At 45.7% G+C, this 22,471-nt stretch overlaps 1 protein-coding gene across 1 annotated transcript in view; it reads left to right on the forward strand.

Annotated features, from left to right (window-relative positions):
• TMEM132C (transmembrane protein 132C) overlaps positions 1-6,788 on the forward strand; it is a 453,190-nt gene extending 446,402 nt beyond the window's left edge. Inside the window, exon 9 of the mRNA XM_012509870.2 lies at positions 3,847-6,788. Within this exon, the coding sequence (XP_012365324.2) occupies positions 3,847-5,052 (1,206 nt within the window). The 3' untranslated portion in view covers positions 5,053-6,788. The remainder of the gene's footprint in view (positions 1-3,846) is intronic.
• Positions 6,789-22,471: the final 15,683 nt, after the last annotated feature.

A 22,471-nucleotide genomic window follows, 5' to 3' on the forward strand; every position in this document is an offset into this window, starting at 1 on the left:
ACTTCCATGAGTCCTTCATTGAGGGCTGCCCACAGCGGTTATTTACTCCTTGGCACATCTTGCTGTGGGCACAACCACGTGGATTCCAGGAGCCAGAGAGTGACCTTGGGCAAAAAAATAAGTTAAAAAAAAAAAAAAAAGCAAAGTTGATCATTGAAAGTTGAGCTAGCAGGAGCTGAATGGGCAGCCACCCACAGAGAGCTCCACGCCCTCCTAAAACTTCCTACACAGGCTCACCCCTCAGAGCCAGCTGGTGTTGGCCAGGGCTTACCATCGCAAGTGCTATGACCCAACCCAACTCAACCTGCCTTCACACACAGCAGAATGCATCAGTTCGTGTCCAGGCATTTGGATCTTCAGCTACAGCTACATGCAGATACTCAAACGTTGTCATCAGAATTCTTTAATTGCGCGCATTCTTCCTCGGTCCTGTGAGATGTAGAGGGATCATTGCTGTGAACACTGGCTGCTCCCAGGCTACTCCAATTTTTCCTTCTGGAATTCCTACCAAACAAGCGTTGGACATTCTCATTCTCTCCTTTATGTCTTTTCACCTGCCCTTCACAGTGTCATTTCTTGATATGCCTGTGGTTCTATCTGGGGTAACGTGGGTGGCTTCGTCTCCCACTGCAGTAATTCTGTCCTCGAACATGTCTCATCTGCTGTTCGAACCACCCATTGAGTCACTGATTTCAGTGACTGTGTTTTTCATTTCTAGAAATTCTACATGGCTCTTTGCACCCCTTCCTTCCTGCTCTGTTTCCATTTGCTTTTTTTTTTTTTTTTTTTTTGAGACAGAGTCTTGCTCTGTCACCCCAGCTGGAGTGCAGTGGTGCAATCTCGGCTCACTGCAAGCTCTGCCTCCCAGGTTCAAGCAATTCTCCTGCCTCAGCCTCCCGAGTAGCTAGGACTACAGGCACCCACCACCATGCTAATTTTTGTATTTTTTGTAGAAATGGGGTTTCCTCATGTTGGCCAGGCTGGTCTTGAACTCCTGACCTCAGGTGATCCACCCACCTCGGCCTCCTAAAGTGCTGGGATTACAGGCATGAGCCACCACACCTGGCCCCCGTTCGCTTTTATTGAGACAATTTCAACTCCTTTTAATATCTCTAATTTTTTTAATTAAATTTTTAAATTTCTTTTTATTTCCTAGACTATTTCTGTTGGTTTGTTTTATGTTATGTTTTATTTCATAGACTATTGTTTTTTGTTGGTCTCCTTTATGTTATAGCCTTTGGAGTCTTTTATGATCTCACATATCAGTCTGCTCACCTTCCTGTGTAAATGTTCAATGCACCCCCTCATGGTGCAGCCTTTCCACCTACAGGTTGTAACCTTTCTTTCTGTGTATCATGAGCACCTCTTGAGCCCTGGTTGCTGGGCTTTGTTTTGTTCTGAAGGAGGTTGCATTTGCACAGGTCCAACTTCAAGTGAGTTTCTTTTCTCCCAATTCCTATACCACAGAGGTAGTCACCACACCCAAGTGTGGGCTTTTGGTTTTGAGTGGCGACACCTCCATCCAGTGCTCAGAGCACACACAAGCTTTGCTGCTGTATCTCTGGCTCAGCAGGTAGGATTTTCCCAGGCCCCGTCCATGGAGTGGGTGCTGCTGCCTCCCTGGGCTGCAGTGACAGTGTCCAGGACGGATGGGGACAAAGGAAGGCCACGAGGTCAGACCTGGTTTGCTGTGAAAAAGGCAGGGAGGAAAGGAGGCAGCTACTTGACTTTTTCAGCAGAGGGTGAGTCATCGTGGTCTTTGTGGGGCTGATAAAATGGGCTCTGGCAGTGGCTGTTCCGGGGGTCCCTAGCACAGTGGTCAAGAGCTCAGCTCTAAAGCCACACCAGTTCCAGCCCTGATCCTGCCTCTTCCTAACGATATGACTGGACATATTTCTTTTTTTAACAACTTTTATTTTCACTTCAGGGGTACATGTGCAGTTTTCTCACATAGCTACACTTGTGTCATGGGGGTTGGTTGTACAGATTATTTCATGACCCAGGTATTAAGCCTAGTACCCATTAGTTATTATTCTTGATCCTCTCCCTGGTCCCACCCTCCACCCTCCAATAGGCCCAGTGGGTGCTGTTCCCCTCTATCTGTCCATGAGTTCTCATCATTTAGCTCCCACTTATAAGTGAGAACATGCAGTGTTGGGTTTTCTGTTTCTGTGTCAGTTTGCTAAGAATAATGGACTTTAGCTCCATCTGTGTCCCTGCAAAGGATGGGATCTTGTTCTTTTTATGGCTGCATAGTATTCCATGGTGTGTGTGTACCACATTTTCTTTATCCAGTTTATCACTGATGGACTGGAGAGTTTTTCCTAGATGAATGGAGGAGGCGGAAATATGCAATTCTAATCACAAAGTGGAGAGCCTGCATCCACTGAGCACTTGCTATGGATCAGGTGCCATTTAGGTTGACTTTGTGTCTTTACTATTGTGACTCCATGTCTTTGCTATTGTGAATAGTGCTGTGATGAACATATGTGTGCATGTGAGCACAGTTCTTAACCTCTCTTTGGGCAGGAAGCATAACCCAACCTACTCTGTGGAAGGGGAGAAAATACATTCTGTAATAACTGCGAACAAGACTTGACCCACAGCAAGCGCCCAGTGGATATGGGCTGTCTATTTTATGATTAGGATTGCACATTTCACCCTCCTCTATTCATGGGAGCTCCCACTCTTGGAGGCAGAATAGAAGTACCCGTGGCTAAGTCAAGAACAAGGCCTTCTGTGGGATTATGTTTGCTGTGGGCACACAAAGGGGAGAGGATGGCATTATTGCCCTGGGGAGGAGGCGAGAGAGCAGGAAACCTTGTGCTCACGAGAATCTGCCAGTCACATGGGCATGGGTGTGAGTGGCATTTCTAGGCCAGTAGCTTCCTGGTTTTTTTGGAATATTATTCAGCCATAAAAAGAATGAAATATTGCCATCTGCAGCAACGTGGATGAGCCTGGAAGACATCATTTTGAGTAAAATAAGCCAGGCACATAAAGTCAGTTTTTTTTTTTATCAGTCCCCACAATGGCAAATAATTTTTACATAGCTGTTGGGTCACCGACAGAAGTATAGTGAGTCTGCAAAATAAACGCAACCCCTTCACACTTTGCTTCCTCTTTCACTCTGCTACCCACGCAGAACAAAGGCAGCACAATTGAACCAGGCCCACCAGCCAGTGCCATATACTGCATCCCACACATCACTGTCACCCAACTACAGTCAAGCAAAGCATCTATCTGCAACGGCACAACAGGGTCAACCTTAAAGGGCAAAATGCTCTTGTTTTCTTGTTTCTCAGGCAAAGCTTAATTCACTGGGGGCAGTGCAGGGAGAAGAGGGGAGGTTCCTTTCTAATGTCATTGGTTCTGGCAGTGTTTCCTGCCCATCAACATTTGTCATCAGGCTGGATACAGACAACAGCTGTATCCATTCATCATACTCAGGCCACTAATCACAGAGTGTGTGACAAAATGACCAGGGCCTGCCCTGGAAGCCAGTCATTGTCTGGGAAGATGCACCGGCTAACTGATTCAAGCGATGACGGTGTGGATAAAGCCACCTGGAGCCTCATCTCAGTTAGGGATTTTTGTTTTGCCATTTGTTTGTTCCTGGTAAGGATTATGAGGGCGCTATTAGTCACATCCCCATTTGTTCTTGTTTAAATTAAGGTGGTTTCTCTGCCCTGATAGAAAACCTGTATGATTTCTCCCCAGATGCATGAGCTGCTGGGTCTGGATTTGAGGTCCTGCTCCCTGTTTCACTGGGTGTCCTCCTAGGAGGGGGTTTCTAAGGGAAGAGGCATCCCCCAGGTGGTCTTCTAACTGCCTGTGTCCCTGCAGGAGGCTGTATTCAGCACGTGGCTGCAGTTCAGTGATGGCTCTGTGACGCCCCTGGACATCTACGACACCAAGGACTTCTCCCTGGCAGCCACCTCCCAGAACGAGGCTGTCGTGTCAGTCCCCCAGGCCCGCTCTCTCAGGTGGCCCGTTGTGGTGGCCGAAGGGGAAGGCCAGGGCCCACTGATCCGCGTGGACATGACGATCGCCGAGGCCTGCCAGAAATCCAAACGCAAGAGCGTCCTGGCCGTGGGCGTCGGCAACGTCAGGGTCAAGTTCGGACAGAACGATGCTGACTCCAGCCCCGGCAGGGACTATGAGGAAGATGAGATCAAGAACCACGCCAGCGACCGCCGGCAGAAGGGTCAGCAGCATGAGCGCACAGGCCAGGACGGGCACTTCTATGGCAGCTCTCCCGTGGAGCGTGAGGAAGGGGCGCTCCGAAGAGCCACTACCACGGCCAGGTCCCTGCTGGACAACAAAGTGGTGAAGAACAGCCGGGCGGACGGGGGTAGGCTGGCAGGAGAGGGGCAGCTGCAGAACATCCCCATTGACTTCACCAACTTCCCGGCCCACGTGGACCTCCCCAAGGCCGGGAGTGGGCTGGAGGAAAATGACCTGGTGCAGACCCCACGGGGCCTGAGTGACCTGGAGATAGGGATGTACGCCCTCCTGGGGGTGTTCTGCCTGGCCATCCTCGTCTTCCTGATCAACTGTGCCACCTTTGCCCTGAAGTACAGGCACAAGCAAGTGCCCCTGGAAGGTCAGGCCTCCATGACCCATTCTCACGACTGGGTGTGGCTTGGCAATGAGGCTGAGCTCCTGGAGAGCATGGGGGATGCGCCGCCGCCCCAGGACGAGCACACCACCATCATAGACCGTGGACCGGGGGCCTGCGAGGAGAGCAACCATCTCCTGCTCAATGGCGGCTCCCACAAGCACGTGCAGAGCCAGATTCACAGGTCAGCCGACTCCGGGGGGCGGCAGGGCAGAGAACAGAAGCAGGACCCCCTGCACTCGCCCACCTCCAAGAGGAAGAAGGTGAAATTTACCACCTTTACCACCATCCCCCCAGACGACAGCTGCCCCACGGTGAACTCCATCGTCAGCAGCAATGATGAGGACATCAAATGGGTGTGTCAGGACATGGCTGTAGGTGCCCCCAAGGAACTTAGAAACTATCTGGAGAAACTCAAAGATAAGGCTTAGGCCCCTCTAGGCAAAGGGCCCTGCCCTGATGCCTTCCTTGTACTGGAAACTGGCCCAAGTGGGGCAGAAGGCGTTGTCAGTGGGGTTAAGAAGGGACGGTCCCCCGGTCCATGCTAGACCAGCTGGAAAGTTTTGAAGTCAGGAAAAGACATTTTTGTATCAAGGGATTTGTAGCAGTCAATGATGGTGGATTTTCAAAGGTCAGGGGAATAAAGTCTGGGGCATGGGGAGTACAGACCGAGTTACTGAACGGCACAGGCAAAATTAGGAAGGTTATTTTATGAGTCAAAACATACTACAGACAAGCTACCAAAAATTATTTGTTAAAAAATGTAAAAAGACAAAAAGAGAAATAATCATCTGTTTATATTTCTAATAAAGGAGCAAAATATAAAAATAGGGCCTGCTAAGAGACATTTTCCATTCTAATTCACTATTCACTTTTCCAAGGAAAGCCTTCAACTGTCACCACGCGGCTGGGGAGGAGACATTTCTTAACAAGGGATGCCTCTTGGGACAGAACTAAGGAGTTTTAAATCTTTACTTGGTCATCTTTTATTTTCTTTTCCACTTTTTCCTTTTTTCTCTCTCTCTCTGTGTCCTGGACTTCCATTGCATTTATATTTAATGTTTATTTCTGAGAATCAAGCAGTATATTTTTTCCTAAGTGAAACATAAATTATATCCTTATTCATTAGATAGGTTCCTGGGAACAATGTCAATTAATCCACTGTTTAAGTAGTAACTTGAGTGTTTTTCTATATCCTTCCAGCTTTGTTGATAGTGGCTGGTTTTGTACAATTGGAGGGAGCTCTCAGAGCCTTCTGGGGGAGGAGAGGAACTGTCCTTAATCCATCACCACTACCACAGGGCAAAGCCAACAGGTGTGGCCTTGTGAGGGGCTGTGCAGACGGGATCTGGCCAGGAGAACAGAGCCCCACCCGGACCACCTGACCCCTCGGGATTCCACCCCTGTCATCGTGGGGGTGTTCCTGTATAGGAGAAAGTTGGGTTAAATCAAAAAAGAGGCCACGCCCAGGTGTAATCAGAGTCAACCTGGTGGGCTGGGTCTATCACAAGACATAACTGATGCTGAACATGAACAAAGATAAAAACTGTTTGGAGGGTTTTTAAGTTGTTTTTCTTACTTTGTTGGGTGGGGTATACCAGCATAAACTCTAAAGATAAAATCTATGTTAGATTGTCAATCAACTGTGTTTTTGAACAGCATAATTGTGTAGCAGCACATTGCAAAAACGCATTCATCCAAAGTGACACATATGTGGCAACGAAGACCACGCCAGTGAAATAAGCCCCTTCGTGATCACCTGACTCCAGTTCTCCGTGTGCACCATTGGCTGCGGCTGCAGGAGGAAGATGCCTGACAGCCCTCATGCTCTCCGCAGGGGGGCGCTCACAAAGATTCCAGGGGTGTTTATTGTGTTTATTTTTTTAATTACTAAAATCAGTAGCTAAGAAAGGGTCCTTGAAGCCTCCTAACCTGGGTTGGACCTTTGAAAAATATATTTGTAGCACATATTATAGATGGAAAGAAGATATTTATTTATACCTGTGATGCCGATTGTCATTAAAAGGCTTTTCATGGCTTGACAAATCAGTGTCTTGTGGGGTGTGTTTTGTTTCACTTAATTGCTATTTCCCAACCCAAAATATACAACCCCAGAAGAATTAAACTCTTAGGCTGAAGGGAAGACTATATTTGCCAATCTTTAAAAGAAAAAAAAAAAACTTTTTCCCTTTTGGTTTCTTGACTGATCCACAGTGATTCCTAATACAGAGGGCTTTCATAGACCCACCGTCATCCACACCAGTACCCAAACTCAATGAGCAGGAGGGTGTTCATTCATAGATCCACTATCATCCACACCAGTGCTCAAAGTCAGAGAGCAGGAGGGCCTTCATTCATAGACCCACTGCATCCACACCAGTGCTCAAAGTCAGAGAGCAGGAGGGCCTTCATTCATAGACCCACTGACATCCACACCAGTGCCCAAACCAAAGTCAGAGAGCAGGAGGGCCTTCATTCATAGACCCACCATCATCCACACCAGTGCCCAAAGTCAGAGCAGGAGGGCCTTCATTCATAGACCCATCATCACCCACACCAGTGCCCAAAGTCAGAGAGCAGGAGGGCCTTCATTCACAGACCCACCATCGTCCACACCAGTGCCCAAAGTCAGAGAGCAGGAGGGCCTTCATTCACAGACCCACCATCGTCCACACCAGTGCCCAAAGTCAGAGCAGGAGGGCCTTCATTCATAGACCCACCATCATCCACACCAGTGCCCAAAGTCAGCAAGAAGGAGGGCCTTCATTCATAGACCCACCATCATCCACACCAGCGTTCAGAGTCAGTGAGCTGGAGGGTGTTCATTCATTGATCCACCATCATCCACACCAGTGCTCGAAGTGAGCAGGCAGGAGGGCTCTTATTCATAGATCCAGCATCATCCGCACCAGTACCCAAAATCAGTGAGCAGGAGAGCTTGAAGACATGCAGATGACCGGGCACTGTCGCCAGAGGTTCTGATTTAATAGGACTAAGGCAGGGCTCCCGAATTTGCCTTTTTCACGACTTCCAGGGCTATGCCAGATGCCAACACTGCCAGTCCGAGCCCCAGCTTTGAAAACTACCAATGTCCTTAACAGAAGAAGGGAAACCCTGGGAGCAGGTGTGAAATCTCTCCCCTGGAGAAAGGGTTTACTTTTGCCTTGACAGTTTTGCATTTATTGTTATTGTTGTTTGAGGTTTGGGTGAGATTGTTATTATTCATTGGTTGTGGGAAGAAAATTTTTTGGTAGAAGCTAAGGTATTTTCTTAAAATAATAACTTTATCGAGACATCATTCACAAACCATAAAACTGATCCACTTAAGTGTACAACTTTATGGTTTTTGTTTGTTTGTTTTTTGAGATGGAGTTTCGCTCTTGTTGCCCACGCTGGGGTGTAATGGCATGATCTCGGCTACCGCAACCTCTGCCTCTCGGATTCAAGCGATTCTCTTGCCTCAGCCTCCCGAGTGGCTGGGATTACAGGCATGTGCCACCATGCCTGGCTAGTTTTGTATTTTTAGTAGAGATAGGATTTCTCCATGTTGGTCAGTCTGGTCTTGAACTCCCGACCTCAGGTGATCTGCCTGCCTCAGCCTCCCAAAGTGCTGGGATTACAGGCGTGAGCCACCGCACCCAGCCAACTTAATGTTTTTTAGCATATTCACCAAGTTGTGCATCCACCATCACATCAGACCTTAAAACATTTTCATCATCTCCAAAAGGAAAGCCCATACACTTTAGCTATCACCTCCCTACTCCCCATTCTCCTCAGCCCTAAGTCACAACCACACTATTTTCTGTCCGCATGGATTTGCCTAGAGGGGCTGGCATTTATATCATTATGGGAAACCATCGTAAAAATCCTCCACATGGGATTAGAATCCCCATGACATCATCGAGTAACAATTTTTCTCCTTGTGAGAAGCAGATGAGAGGAATATATTGTGATTTTCCTAATCAAAGCTGCAGGAGACCTCGGCCTCCTTAGCACACGGTTGCAGGTTCACAGTTAGAGAGGACAGAGGCTTCAAGACCTTTCCTTTAGATACCACATCCACTCCTGTGTCTGAGTACCTGCCTGGCTAGCTCTGTAATTCTCAAAAAGACCTGTGCTCCAAACAAGGGACAGGAGGATTGTGGTTGGAGGTGATGCTGGATGTTTAGTTTCTGCCCTGAGTTAAACTATAAGATGGTCACAATCTGCTGGGTGTGGTGGTTCATACCTGTAGTCCCAGGACTTTGGGAGGCTGAGGTGGGAGGATCTCTTCAGCCCAGGAGGTCAAGGCCAGCTTGAGCAACATAGCAAGACCCTGTCTCTACAAAAAATTAAAAAGTAGCCAGGCAGGAGGTGCACACTTGTAGTCCCAGCTACTCAGGAGGTTGAGGCTGGACGAACTCTTGAGCCCAGGAGGTGGAGGCTGCAGGGAGCAAAGATCTCACCACTACACTCCAGCCTGGGTGCAGACTGGGTGACAAAGTGAGATGCTGACTCTAAAAAAAATGGTCACAGCCACCTCCACCCCCATCCTGTGTGAATCTGCAGCAAGGCAACTGCTGACCTTGGGCAAATCCCTCAGTGGTCCGCTCAGGTCAATGGAGCTACCCCAGTTCCAAGGCCCTGAGACAATGAGCCTGAAGAATTCCCTCCCTTGGGGGTGGAGCCAAGATGGCCAAATAGGAACAGCTCCCATCTACAGCTCCCAGCATGAGCGATGCAGAAGATAGGTGATTTCTGCATTTCCATCTGAGATACCGGGTTCATCTCACTAGGGAGTGCCAGATAGTGGGTGCAGGACAGTGGGTGCAGCACACCATGCACGAGCCAAAGCAGAGTGAGGCATTGCCTCACTCAGAAAGCACAAGGGGTCAGGGAGTTCCCTTTCCTAGTCAAAGAAAGAGGTGACAGACGGCACCTGGAAAATCAGGTCACTCCCACCCTAATACTGCGCTCTTCCGACGTGCTTAAAAAATGGCACACCAGGTGATTATACCCTGCATCTGGCTCAGAGGTTCCTACACCCACGGAGTCTCGCTGATTGCCAGCACAGCAGTCTGAGATCAAACTTCAAAGCGGCAGGGAGGCTGGGGGAGGGGCGCCTGCCATTGCCCAGGCTTGCTTAGGGAAACAAAGCAGCCAGGAGGCTCCAACTGGGTGAAGCCCACCACAGCTCAAGGAGGCCTGCCTGCCTTTACAGGCTCCACTCTGGGGGCAGGGCACAGACAAACAAAAAGACAGCAGTAACCTCTGCAGACTTAAATGTCCCTCTCTGACAGCTTTGAAGAGAGCAGTGGTTCTCCCAGCATGCAGCTTGAGATCTGAGAACGGACAGACTGCCTCTTCAAGTGGGTCCCTGACCCCCGAGTAGCCTAACTGGGAGGCAGCCCCAAGTAGGGGCAGACTGACACCTCACATGGCCGGGTACTCCTCTGAGACAAAACTTCCAGAGGAACGATCAGGAAGCAGCATTCACGGTTCACGAAAATCCGCTGCTCTACAGACACCGCTGCTGACACCCAGGCAAACAGGGTCTGGAGTGGACCTCTAGCAATCTCCAACAGACCTGCAGCTGAGGGTCCTGTCTGTTATAAGGAAAACTAACAAACAGAAAGGACATCCACACCAAAAACACATCTGTACATCACCATCATCAAATATCAAAAGTAGATAAAACCACAAAGATGGGGAAAAAACAAAGCAGAAAAACTGGAAATTCTAAAAAGCAGAGTGCCTCTCCTCCTCCAAAGGAACACAGTTCCTCACCAGCAACAGAACAAAGCTGGATGGAGAATGACTTTGATGAGTTGAGAGAAGAAGACATCAGACAATCAAACTACTCTGAGCTACGGGAGGAAATTCAAACCAAAGGCAAAGAAGTTAAAAACCTTGAAAAAGATTTAGACGAATGTATAACTAGAATAACCAATACAGAGAAGTGCTTAAAGGAGCTGATGGAGCTGAAAGCCAAAGCTCAAGAACTACGTGAAGAATGCAGAAGCCTCAGGAGTTGATGCAATCAACTGGAAGAAAGGGTATCAGCGATGGAAGATGAAATGAATGAAATAAAGCAAGAAGGGAAGTCTAGAGAAAAAGAATAAAAAGAAACGAATAAAGCCTCCAAGAAATATGAGACAATGTGAAAAGACCAAATCTACATTTGGTTGGTGTACCTGAAAGTGACGGGGAGAATGGAACCAAGTTGGAAAACACTCTGCAGGATATTACCCAGGAGAACTTCCCCAATCTAGCAAGGCAGGCCAACATTCAGATTCAGGAAATACAGAGAACACCACAAAGATACTCCTCAAGAAGAGCAACTCCAAGACACATAATTGTCAGATTCACCAAAGTTGAAATGAAGGAAAAAATGTTAAGGGCGGCCAGAGAGAAAGGTCACGTTACCAACAAAAGGAAGCCCATCAGACTAACAGCTGATCTCTCGGCAGAAACTCTACAAGCCAGAAGAGAGTGGGGGCCGATATTCAACATTCTTAAAGAAAAGAATTTTCAACCCAGAATCTCATATCCAGCCAAACTAAGCTTCAAAGTGAAGGAGAAATAAAATACTTTACAGACAAGCAAATGCTGAGAGATTTTGTCACCACCAGGCCTGCCCTAAAAGAACTCCTGAAGAAAACACTAAACATGGAAAGGAACAACCAGTACCAGCCACTGCAAAAACATGCCAAAATGTAAAGACCATCAAGGCTAGGAAGAAACTGCATCAACTAACGAGTAAAATAACCAGCTAACATCATAATGACAGGATCAAATTCACACATAACAATATTAACTTTAAATTGTAAATGGCCTAAATGCTCCAATTAAAAGACACAGACTGGCAAACTGGATAAAGAGTCAAAACCCATCAATGTGCTGTATTCAGAAAACCCATCTCACGTGCAGAGACACACATAGACTCAAAATAAAGGGATGGAGGAAGATCTAACAAGCAAATGGAAAACAAAAAAAGGCAGGGGTTGCAATCCTAGTCTCTGATAAAACAGACTTTAAACCAACAAAGATCAAAAGAGACAAAGAAGGCCATTACATAATGGTAAAGGGATCAATTCAACAAGAAGAGCTAACTATCCCTAAATATATATGCACCCAATACAGGAGCACCCAGATTCATAAAGCAAGTCCTGAGTGACCTACAAAGAGACTTAGACTCCCACACAATAATAATGGGAGACTTTAACACCCGACTGTCAACATTAGACACATCAATGAGACAGAAAGTTAACAAGGATACCCAGGAATTGAACTTAGCTCTGCACCAAGTGGACCTAATAGACATCTACAGAACTCTCCACCCCAAATCAACAGAATATACATTTTTTTCAGCACCACACCACACCTATTCCAAAATTGACGACATACTTGGAAGTAAAGCTCTCCTCAGCAAATGTAAAAGAACAGAAATTATAACAAACTGTCTCTCAGACCACAGTGCAATCAAACTAGAACTCAGGATAAAGAAACTCACTAAAAACCACTCAACTACATGGAAACTGAACAACCTGCTCCTGAATGACTACTGGGTACATAACGAAATGAAGGCAGAAATAAAGATGTTCTTTGAAACCAACGAGAACAAAGACACAACATACCAGAATCTCTGGGACACATTCAAAGCAGTGTGTAGAGGGAAATTTATAACACTAAATGCCCACAAGAGAAAGCAGGAAAGATCCAAAACTGACACCTAACATCACAATTAAAAGAACTAGAAAAGCAAGAGCAAACACATTCAAAAGCTAGCAGAAGGGAAGAAATAACTAAAATCCGAGCAGAACTGAAGGAAATAGAGACACAAAAAACCCTTCAAAAAATTAATGAATCCAGGAGGCGTTTTTTTGAAAAGATCAACAAAATTGATAGACCACTAGCAAGACTAATAAAGAAGAAAAGAGAGAAGAATCAAATGGGTGCAATAAAAAATGATAAAGGGGATATCACCACCAATCCCACAGAAATACAAACTACTATCAGAGAATACTACAAACACCTCTATGCAAATAAACTAGAAAATCTAGAAGAAATGGATAAATTCCTTGACAAATACACCCTCCCAAGACTAAACCAGGAAGAAGTTGAATCTCTGAATAGACCAATAACAGGCTCTGAAATTGTGGCAATAATCAATAGCTTACCAACCAAAAAGAGTCCAGGACCAGATGGATTCACAGCTGAATTCTACCAGAGGTACAAGGAGGAACTGGTACCATTCCTTCTGAAACTATTCCAATCAATAGAAAAAGAGGGAATCCTCCCTAACTCATTTTATGAGGCCAGCATCATCCTGATACCAAAGCCAGGCAGAGACACAACCAAAAAACAGAATTTTAGACCAATATCCTTGATGAACATTGATGCAAAAATCCTCAATAAAATACTGGCAAACCAAATCCAGCAGGACATCAAAAAGCTTATCCACCATGATCAAGTGGGCTTCATCCCTGGGATGCAAGGCTGGCTCAACATATGCAAATCAATGAATGTAATCCAGCATATAAACAGAACCAAAGACAAAAACCACATGATTATCTCAATAGATGCAGAAAAGGCCTTTGACAAAATTCAACAACCTTCATGATAAAAACTCTCAATAAATTAGGTATTGATGGGACCTATCTCAAAATAATAAGAGCTATCTATGACAAACCCACAGCCAATATCATACTGAATGGGCAAAAACTGGAAGCATTCCCTTTGAAAACTGGCACAAGACAGGGATGCCCTCTCTCACCACTCCTATTCAACATAGTGTTGGAAGTCCTGGCCAGGGCAATCAGGCAGGAGAAGGAAATAAAGGGTATTCAATTAGGAAAAGAGGAAATCAAATTTTCCCTGTTTGCAGATGACATAATTGTATATCTAGGAAACCCCATTGTCTCCGCCCAAAATCTCCTTAAGCTGATTAGCAACTTCAGCAAAGTCTCAGGATCCAAAATCAATGTACGAAAATCACAAGCATTCTTACACACCAATAACAAACATAGAGCCAAATCATGAGTGAACTCCCATTCACAATTGCTTCAAAGAGAATAAAATATCCAGGAATACAACTTACAAGGGACGTGAAGGACCTCTTCAAGGAGAACTACAAACCACTGCTCAATGAAATAAAAGAAGATACAAACAAATGGAAGAACATTCCATGCTCATGGGTTGGAAGAATCAATATTGTGAAAATGGCCATACTGCCCAAGGTCATTTATAGATTCAATGCCATCCCCATCAAGCTACCAATGACTTTCTTCACAGAATTGGAAAAAACTACTTTAAAGTTCATATGGAACCAAAAAAGAGCCCGCATCGCCAAGTCAATCCTAAGCCAAAAGAACAAAGCTGGAGGCATCATGCTACCTGACTTCAAACTATACTACAAGGCTACAGTAACCGAAACAGCATGGTACTGGTACCAAAACAGAGATATAGATCAATGGAACAGAGCCCTCAGAAATAACACCACACATCTACAACCATCTGATCTTTGACAAACTTGACAAAAACAAGAAATGGGGAAAGGATTCCCTATTTAATAAATGGTGCTGGGAAAACTGGCTAGCCATATGTAGAAAGCTAAAACTGGATCCCTTCCTTACACCTTATACAAAAATTAATTCAAGATGGATTAAAGACTTACATGTTAGACCTAAAACCATAAAAACCCTAGAAGAAAACCTACACATTACCATTCAGGACATAGGCATGGGCAAGGACTTCATGTCTAAAACACCAAAAGCAATGGCAACAAAAGCCAAAATTGACAAATGGGATCTAATTAAACTAAAGAGCTTCTGCACAGCAAAACAAACTACCATCATAGTGAACAGGCAACCTACAAAATGGGAGAAAATTTTTGCAACCTACTCATCTGACAAAGGGCTAATATCCAAAATCTACAATGAACTCAAACAAATTTACAAGAAAAAAACAAATAACCCCATCAAAAAGTGGGCAAAGGACATGAACAGACACTTCTCAAAAGAAGACATTTACGCAGCCAAAACACACATGCAAAAATGCTCATCATCACTGCCCATCAGAGAAATGCAAATCAAAACCACAATGAGATACCATCTCACACCAGTTAGAATGGCCATCATTAAAAAGGAAACAACAGGTGCTGGAGAGGATGTGGAGAAATAGGAACACTTCTACACTGTTGGTGGGACTGTAAACTAGTTCAACCATTGTGGAAGTCAGTGTGGTGATTCCTCAGGGATCTAGAACTAGAAATACCATTTGACCCAGCCATCCCATTACTGGGTATATACCCAAAAGACTATAAATTATGCTGCTATAAAGACACATGCACACGTATGTTTATTGTGGCACTATTCACAATAGCAAAGACTTGGAACCAACACAAATGTCCAACAATGACAGACTGGATTAAGAAAATGTGGCACATATACACCATGGAATACTATGCAGCCATAAAAATGATGACTTCATGTCCTTTGTAGGGACATGGATGAAACTGGAAATCATCATTTTCAGTAAACTATCGCAAGGACAAAAAACCGAACACCACATGTTCTCACTCATAGATGGGAATTGAACAATGAGAACACATGGACACAGGAAGGGGAACATCACACTCCGGGGACTGTTGTGGGGTGGGGGGAGGGGGGAGGTACAGCATTAGGAGATATACCTAATGCTAAATGACGAGTTAATGGGTGCAGCAAACCAACATGGCCCATGGATACATATGTAACAAACCTGCACATTGTGCACATGTACCCTAAAACTTAAAGTATAATAATAATAATAAATAAATAAATAAATAAATAAATAAATAATTCCCTCCCTCAAGCAGGATGCTCAAGGAAAAACCTGCCATTTTTGTTGGTAGACAAATAAGAGTCTATGTTCGAGTGACCAGGTGGTTCTATTTCTTCTGGGACTATCCTCGTTTAAACCTGGAAGACCCATATTCCAGGAATCCTCCCAGGGGACACCTGCATGGTTGGTAACTCCGGCCTATGTAAGTGATGGCCACTATCATTAAACACTTTCTGTTGGTGAGTTCAGTCACTTGGGGGCCTCGTGGTGTTCAAAATTTATCTTTCATTGCAATCTTAGTGCTAAAATGACCTTACCGAGTGAGGGCACACAGTCCTAATCTCATTAGACCCTAAAACAAATTGGATCAGTCATCGAAGATTTCCAGCACACCTTCCCACCTGAGCACCAGCCCTGCAGCCACCTGCCAAGCCCACTTCCCCTTGGTGTGTGAACATGTGATCCCCTGGATGGATCTGTGGGCTCATAACCTCTAATTCATTCCCAGGATATGTGTCAACCCATTTTGCAAATAAGGTCAAATGTTAAACAGGTGTGTGCCACTTCACAAAAGCCACTGCCTTTTCACTAAAGTATGAGACCAGAGAAAGAGACAACTGCAAGCCTGGAATTCTCCCTTCATATGCACGTGATGAAATAGAAGGCTACCTTGTCTCTCGGTTGCTGGTTCAATTACTTACTCAGCACACACTCATGGAACACCTGCTACATGCCTGGCCCAGCGCAACATGCAAAAGATGGAATAATGGCTGAGACCTCAAGGTGCACACAGTCAGAGGGAAGAGGTAGAGAAGGGGGGAAGCTATGGCACAGAATGACTGACACCACAATGGGCAGGGGCTCCACTCTGCTGCTCTTCTGCTCCCACCCCATTGTCGACAGAAGTTACCTGTATACCCCAGCCTATCTTCTCATGGTCTTTCAGAAACTCGAAGGTCTGATGAAAGAAACTCTTCTCTCTCAGTGTGAATGGAGAGTTGCACTTCTCTATTAATATTAATAGCCACAGCAACAGTAATAAGAGACTCCATCCATGCCAGGACCGATGTTAAACATCTTTTAGTTATTTACTTACAACTCCTTCTGAGGTAGGTGGTTTACCGCTTGTCATAGATGAAAAAACAGGTGCAGAGCCTCCTTCCCAGGGCCACAGCTAGCAGGGTTGAAAGTGAAAGAATGATGGTAAAATGTACAATGTTAACACTAATAAAAGGCTAACATAGCTATACTAATGTCAGAAAAAGAACACCTTACAGCAAGAAGCATTACTAGAGACGAAGAGACACTTCATAATCATAATAAAAATTATTCAAAAGGAAGCTAGAACAGCCCTAATTATGTATGAACATTATAACAGCTGCAAAATATATACACAGAAGATTGAAAACTGCAAAACACTATTGAAAGAAACTGAAGAAGACCTAAATAAAAGGGAAAATATCCATGCTTATCTAGGACCCTAAGATAATAAATCTGTGTTGTCTGAAGCCACTTATTTGGCGGTGGTTTGTTCCAGCAGCGATGGGAATCTAACACAGTATCTTTGGGATGAGCCATGTGGGGGCCAGGACGAGTCTCTCCAGAGGACAGCTCAGGCACTTGGGAGCCACAGTGGCAACAGCCTCCTTGGCAAAGGCCAACTATCCTGCTAGGCCCAGGGACAGCCTCCGTTTCTGCCTCTTTGTCCATTCCGTAACTGAGCATAGCAGAGCAGCTGAGGACAAGGGCTGGCTGGCTTCTAATGCACAGGTCATCCTGTCCACTTGTTGAGTGCCTCTTCTGCAGTCTGGTGTTAACGTGCAATAGGTGAACCTCACGCTCTGTGCCTGCTCCCACAGGTTCAGCCATATGCCCCTTGTATAGACTTCTTTGACTCTAGAATTTTAATCTTCCTCCTTAAGGGGGCCTAACCAACTAGCCAGACCACCTGTTACTGCCTGGGAGTGCACGTATATCCTCACCTGAAGCCACTTCTCTCTCCATGTGACATGGATGGAAGGCACGTGTCCAGAGCTCTGTCCATTAAAAGGAATTTCACTCAATGCTCTTCCAGCTCCTCTTGGGACAGCAGTGTAGACTGTTTGTGGCCTGTGTCAGTTTACTAAGCAGACCCATCTTTCTACCAGGCTTGAGGTTCTCCTCCTTTATCATCTGCCCTTTCGGAATCCCTCGGGTGGCCATCTGTGACAACGGAGAGATGGGCATCGTGGAAACACCGGAGGCTGACTCCAAGCCTGGGCTCTTCCTCAGGATGGAGTATCTTCCTCAGAGAGGCCACTTCTGTCATACAGCAGACCTTACTGTGGATCTTACAGTGGATCTTCAGTGGATTGCTTCTGGAACCCATGTGAGTTGCAGCCTTATGACCTGCAGGGTCTGGTGACTCCCAGCTCAGGATGGGCAGCTCTGGTTGCACAGCCAGATGCTGTATTAGCTTCCCAGGGCTGTCACAATCAACTACCTCTAACTTGGTGGCTTAAAACAACAGGATTTATTTTCTCACCATTTTGGAGGACAGGAGTCTGAAATAAAGGTGTGGGCAGGGCCATGCTCCCTCTGAAGGCTCAAGGGGAGGAGGCTTCCTCACCTCCTCCAGCTTCTGGTGGCTCCTGGTGTCCTGTGGCTTGTGGGCACATCACTCCAGTGTCTGTATCTGTCTCGGCAGGTCCTTCTGTGTCTTCTCCTTTCCTGCCTCTCATAAGGACGCTCACTGGATTTAGCACCCACCCAATCTAAGATTATCTCATCTCAAGATCCTTTCCTTGAAGACATTGGCAAAGGCTCTTAACCCAAATAAGATCACATTCTGTAGATGTGTCCTTGATGAGGGGAGGCACCATTCAACCCACTATAGATGCTCGCTCTCACCATTGCTCGCAGCTACTATTTGAATAATGGTGTCTATTTCTCTGTTAGAGACAGGTGGCTGTGCTCCAGAACCCTGGGCACTCCACTGGGCTTCTTGTTTTGGAGATTTCCAGAAACCACACAGGGCACCTACTTTAACAGCAATACCTCTATGGCCATGGGCTCTGCCAGCTCAAATGGCCCAAGTGACAAGGCCATTGATCTGCAGCCTGGACTTGATGAAGACTTTTTTGTTTCACTCTGAGCCCCACTAAAAGCTGGCAACCTGATGAGTCTCTCAATATATGGCCAAGAAAGTGTGGCCAAGAAAGCTAGGCTGCCTCTGAAACCAGAGGAGACATGCCAAGCAGTGTGCTCTTTCTCAGTGTTGGGAGGTACAAGAAGCAACTTGTACTGTACCTTATAGGGAAAGTTTCAACCGCGTAGACGTGCCTTAGACCGCTCAGCATTTTACCAACGTGGCAGGACTCGAACATTCTGCAGAGTTCGTCTCTCACTCTCTGGAGCATGTATTCCAGGTCATTCAAAGTCCTTGCCACTTCCTGCTCATCAGATCCAATTAACGTGGTCCATGAATGCACTCGGTCAGCGTGATGCTCTGCAGAACATCCAGACCACCCAGCTTTCCCTGGATTATTCTGTAAGGGAAGGAAAAGAATTGAGACAGTCATTCTTGTCCATCCCTTAGGCCTGAAAAAGAGCCCTCTGATGCTCCAGACACCACTCAAAACTGGCAACCTTCCAAAAATCACCCAGTTAATGATAGAAACAGTATTGCCAAAGGCGGGATGTGCTGCCTTTGTCTACTTGGTCCTGTCCAGGGCCACATGCGTCCTCCTGGGTTGAGAGCTGCCCTGGGACAATGTGAGTTCCAGGCTCTTCCTGACCTCTGCAGAGGTAGGCAAAGTGGGATTCCAGTGCCCAAGAACAGTCCTCTAAGGAAGAGCTGCAGGTGCCAGCTAGTGGGAAGGAAATCCGGCAGAAGCCAGGCAGACAGGGGGAAGGAATTCACAAAAGGCATTCACCAAAGGGCATGGCATGGAGAGATCTGGATGTGGGCAGAACATCGACTTTATTCATTACAAATACAAACCAAATATTCACACTGGATGCTGTAAAAGTTTCAGCTGTGGCCAGGCATGATGGGTCACGCCTGTAATCCCAGCACTTTGGGAGGCCAAGGCAGATGGATCACCTGAGGTTGGGAGTTTGAGACCAGCTGAACCAACATGGTGAAACCCCATCTCTACTAAAAATACAAAAATTAGCTGGGTGTGGTAGCGCACACCTGTAATCCCAACTACTAGGGAGGGCTGAGGCATGAGAATCACTTGAACCCAGGAGGCAGAGGTTGTAGTGAGCCAAGATTGTACCACTGCACTCCGGCCTGGGCAACAGAGCAAAACTCCATCTCAAAAAGAAAAAAAAAGTTTCAGCTGTGGAAAACGTTAAGGGGAGGAAGAGAGTGCTAGGACAAGTTCTAAGGAGGGTACCTGAGGTGGTCAGGGTGGTCAGGGAGGTCCTCCGGGTGGTCAGGGAGGTCCTCCGGGTGGTCAGGGAGGTCCTCCAGGTGGTCAGGGAGGTCACGCAGAGGAAATGTGGCTTGACCAGAGACTTAGGATGCATCAGAAATGCTAGGAATCTAGATGAACTACCAGGCAGAGAAAAGCACAGGTACAAAGACTCAGAACAGAAAGGTGAGAGCTTGCCAAGAACCGGGCATTGAAAAACAAAAGTGAAAACAAAAATACCAAGTTGTTGGAGAGAGAGTTTCCCAGGGGCAATGAAAAGTCACTGTTTCCCCTGTTCACAGCTGTGGAGGTCACAGCTCTATTGGGAACAGCGGCCAAATGCCCATGTAATACGTTGGCTTTTTAAATGGGCATTTGTTCTAAGTTCTTTATAGTGGCTTGAAGTATTCAAACATTTGACTGTCACACTAGGGTGTTGGGATGGTCTTTGCATCTAAAAATTGGCATCTGGAGAAGCTAAATTGGGTGGGTTTCCTGAGTGTTTGCCTGATCAAAAAGGTTTATTAACAGCTTCTAAACAATAAACAAATAAGCAAAAACAAAAACCCATGGGCTCTGATGGTCGAGTCCTATTTTAGGAGTTCTTTGAGGTGGAGGTGCTTATTTGAAAATGTGGATCAAGAAAGTTTATAAAGTAGAACTAAGAGGAAGAGGAAAGTGGGTTATTCTGTTACCATTTTTCTTTTAGGGAAGACATTAGATTATGTTTCAAAGAATGAGGAAAATTATGACATTTTTTCAATTTATCCTCTACCAACCAAAATATTCTGTCCAAAAAGCCTTTTTCTTTCTGTCAAAGAGGGCATTTGGGTGGAAAAAAATTACCGGACTATGAAATTTTATTGATTAAAAAAAATTCAGATTAAGTTAGGGGTCAAGATTTACATTTTCTGTAATATGCACTGTCCTTTGAATGAGGCATGTGATTGGAAGACTCAGGCCGTTTTGAATTGTGAGGACACACTCTCTAGACAGCTGCTGCTTCAGAGTATTTCTGTAGCCATGGAAAGAGAAATCAATTCCATTAAAGGTGACAGTGTGGGCTTAGTGGATGATACAAACTGGAGTGAAGTCACAGCAGATCCAACTCATTCATCCGTTCACTCAACAAATACTCACAGAGCATGGGTTATGAATGAGACACTAGTGTAAGTGGTTGGAATATGGCAGTAGACAAGACAGTTGGAGTCCCTATCCATATGGAACTTGTACTCTTGAAGAGGAGAATCAGTTAAAAGCAAACATTAAATTAATCAATGATGATATAAGACAGTGAAAAAAATAGCACTACAAAGGATATAAACAGAGTGGTGTGGTAAACAGTAACCAGGCACCATGCGTGGAAAAGGTATTACTTATGTGGGGTGGTCATGAGATGACATATAAGCTGAGAATTTATGAATAAACACAGTTGTACCCGGGGATTAGGATCCCAGACAAAGCAAATAGTAGGTGCAAAGGCCTGGAAGCAAGAGCGAGCTCACCATGTTTGAGAACTAGAAAAATGCCAGTGTGGCTGGAAGGCAGTGAGTGCAGGAGAAAATCATAAAGGGTGAGACTGCTAACCTGTGGCATGGCAAGGAGAGTGGGTAGAGTGAAAGCCACTGAGGGCTTCTCAGAATCTCATTTAAAAGATGAGTAGAGCCACCAGGTGGAGAGTATGTTCAGGTGTGTTCCATTAGGAGGCCTACTTGCAGTTGTACTGGGGAAGGACTGCAGTGGCTCAGAGGTAGTAGCAGGGGAGATGAAAAGAACTGTTAAAATGTAGGATGCATTTTGCAGCAAGAATACAACAGACCCTGTTGGTGCCCCACCCATATTCCCCCACACTCCAGGTGCAGTACCTGCCAAGAGCACCTAAGACAAGCATGCAAAACATGACTGAATGCTTTCGGAATAGCTAGAGAGTTGCCATGTTGGTGAGCAGCCCTCAGCCAATGACAGTCAGGAAACAGGATCTAGGAGCATCCTCATGTCCACATCCTTGCATAGGTCTCTCCCCACTAATTTATGCCACACTGTGCAATGAATAAAATGAGGTAGATGTAATGATATGTGGCTTCTGAGACTGGGCCACAAAAAGCATTGTGGTTTCTTTCTTGCACTGTCTCATTCTGGGGGATTCCAGCTGCCATGTTGTAAAGAGACTCAAGCAGCTCTATAGACAGCCCCCTGTGCTGAGGAACTGAGGCCTCCTGCCCATAGCTGGTAAGGAACTGGGACCTCCTGCCAAAAGCCAAGTAGGAGTACATACTCCAGCCCCATTCAAACCTTCAGATAAATGCAGCCCTGGCTGGTACCTTGAGTGCAACATTGTAAGAGAACCTGAGCCAGAACCACCCAGCTAAACTACTTCCGAATTCTTGGCTCACAGAAATTGTGAGACAAGTGTTTGTCATCTTAAGCTGCTAAGTTTGGGGTAATTTGTTATGCAGCAAAAGTAAGTAAGCATTTATGTCCCTCGATGGAATAACTCAGAAGCATGTTCTACAGTGTAGGATCTATGCCATTCTGTCATGAGCTGGAGTCAGGTGGTATTGGCTCACAAAGTATGACCATAAACATCACTTCCCAAATCATTATCCAGTCCAATCTCACTGGCAGCTTAAAATCAGCCATGGAGAGG

The sequence above is a fragment of the Nomascus leucogenys genome, chromosome 10, assembly GCF_006542625.1.
Source record: "Nomascus leucogenys isolate Asia chromosome 10, Asia_NLE_v1, whole genome shotgun sequence".
NCBI lineage: Eukaryota > Metazoa > Chordata > Mammalia > Primates > Hylobatidae > Nomascus > Nomascus leucogenys.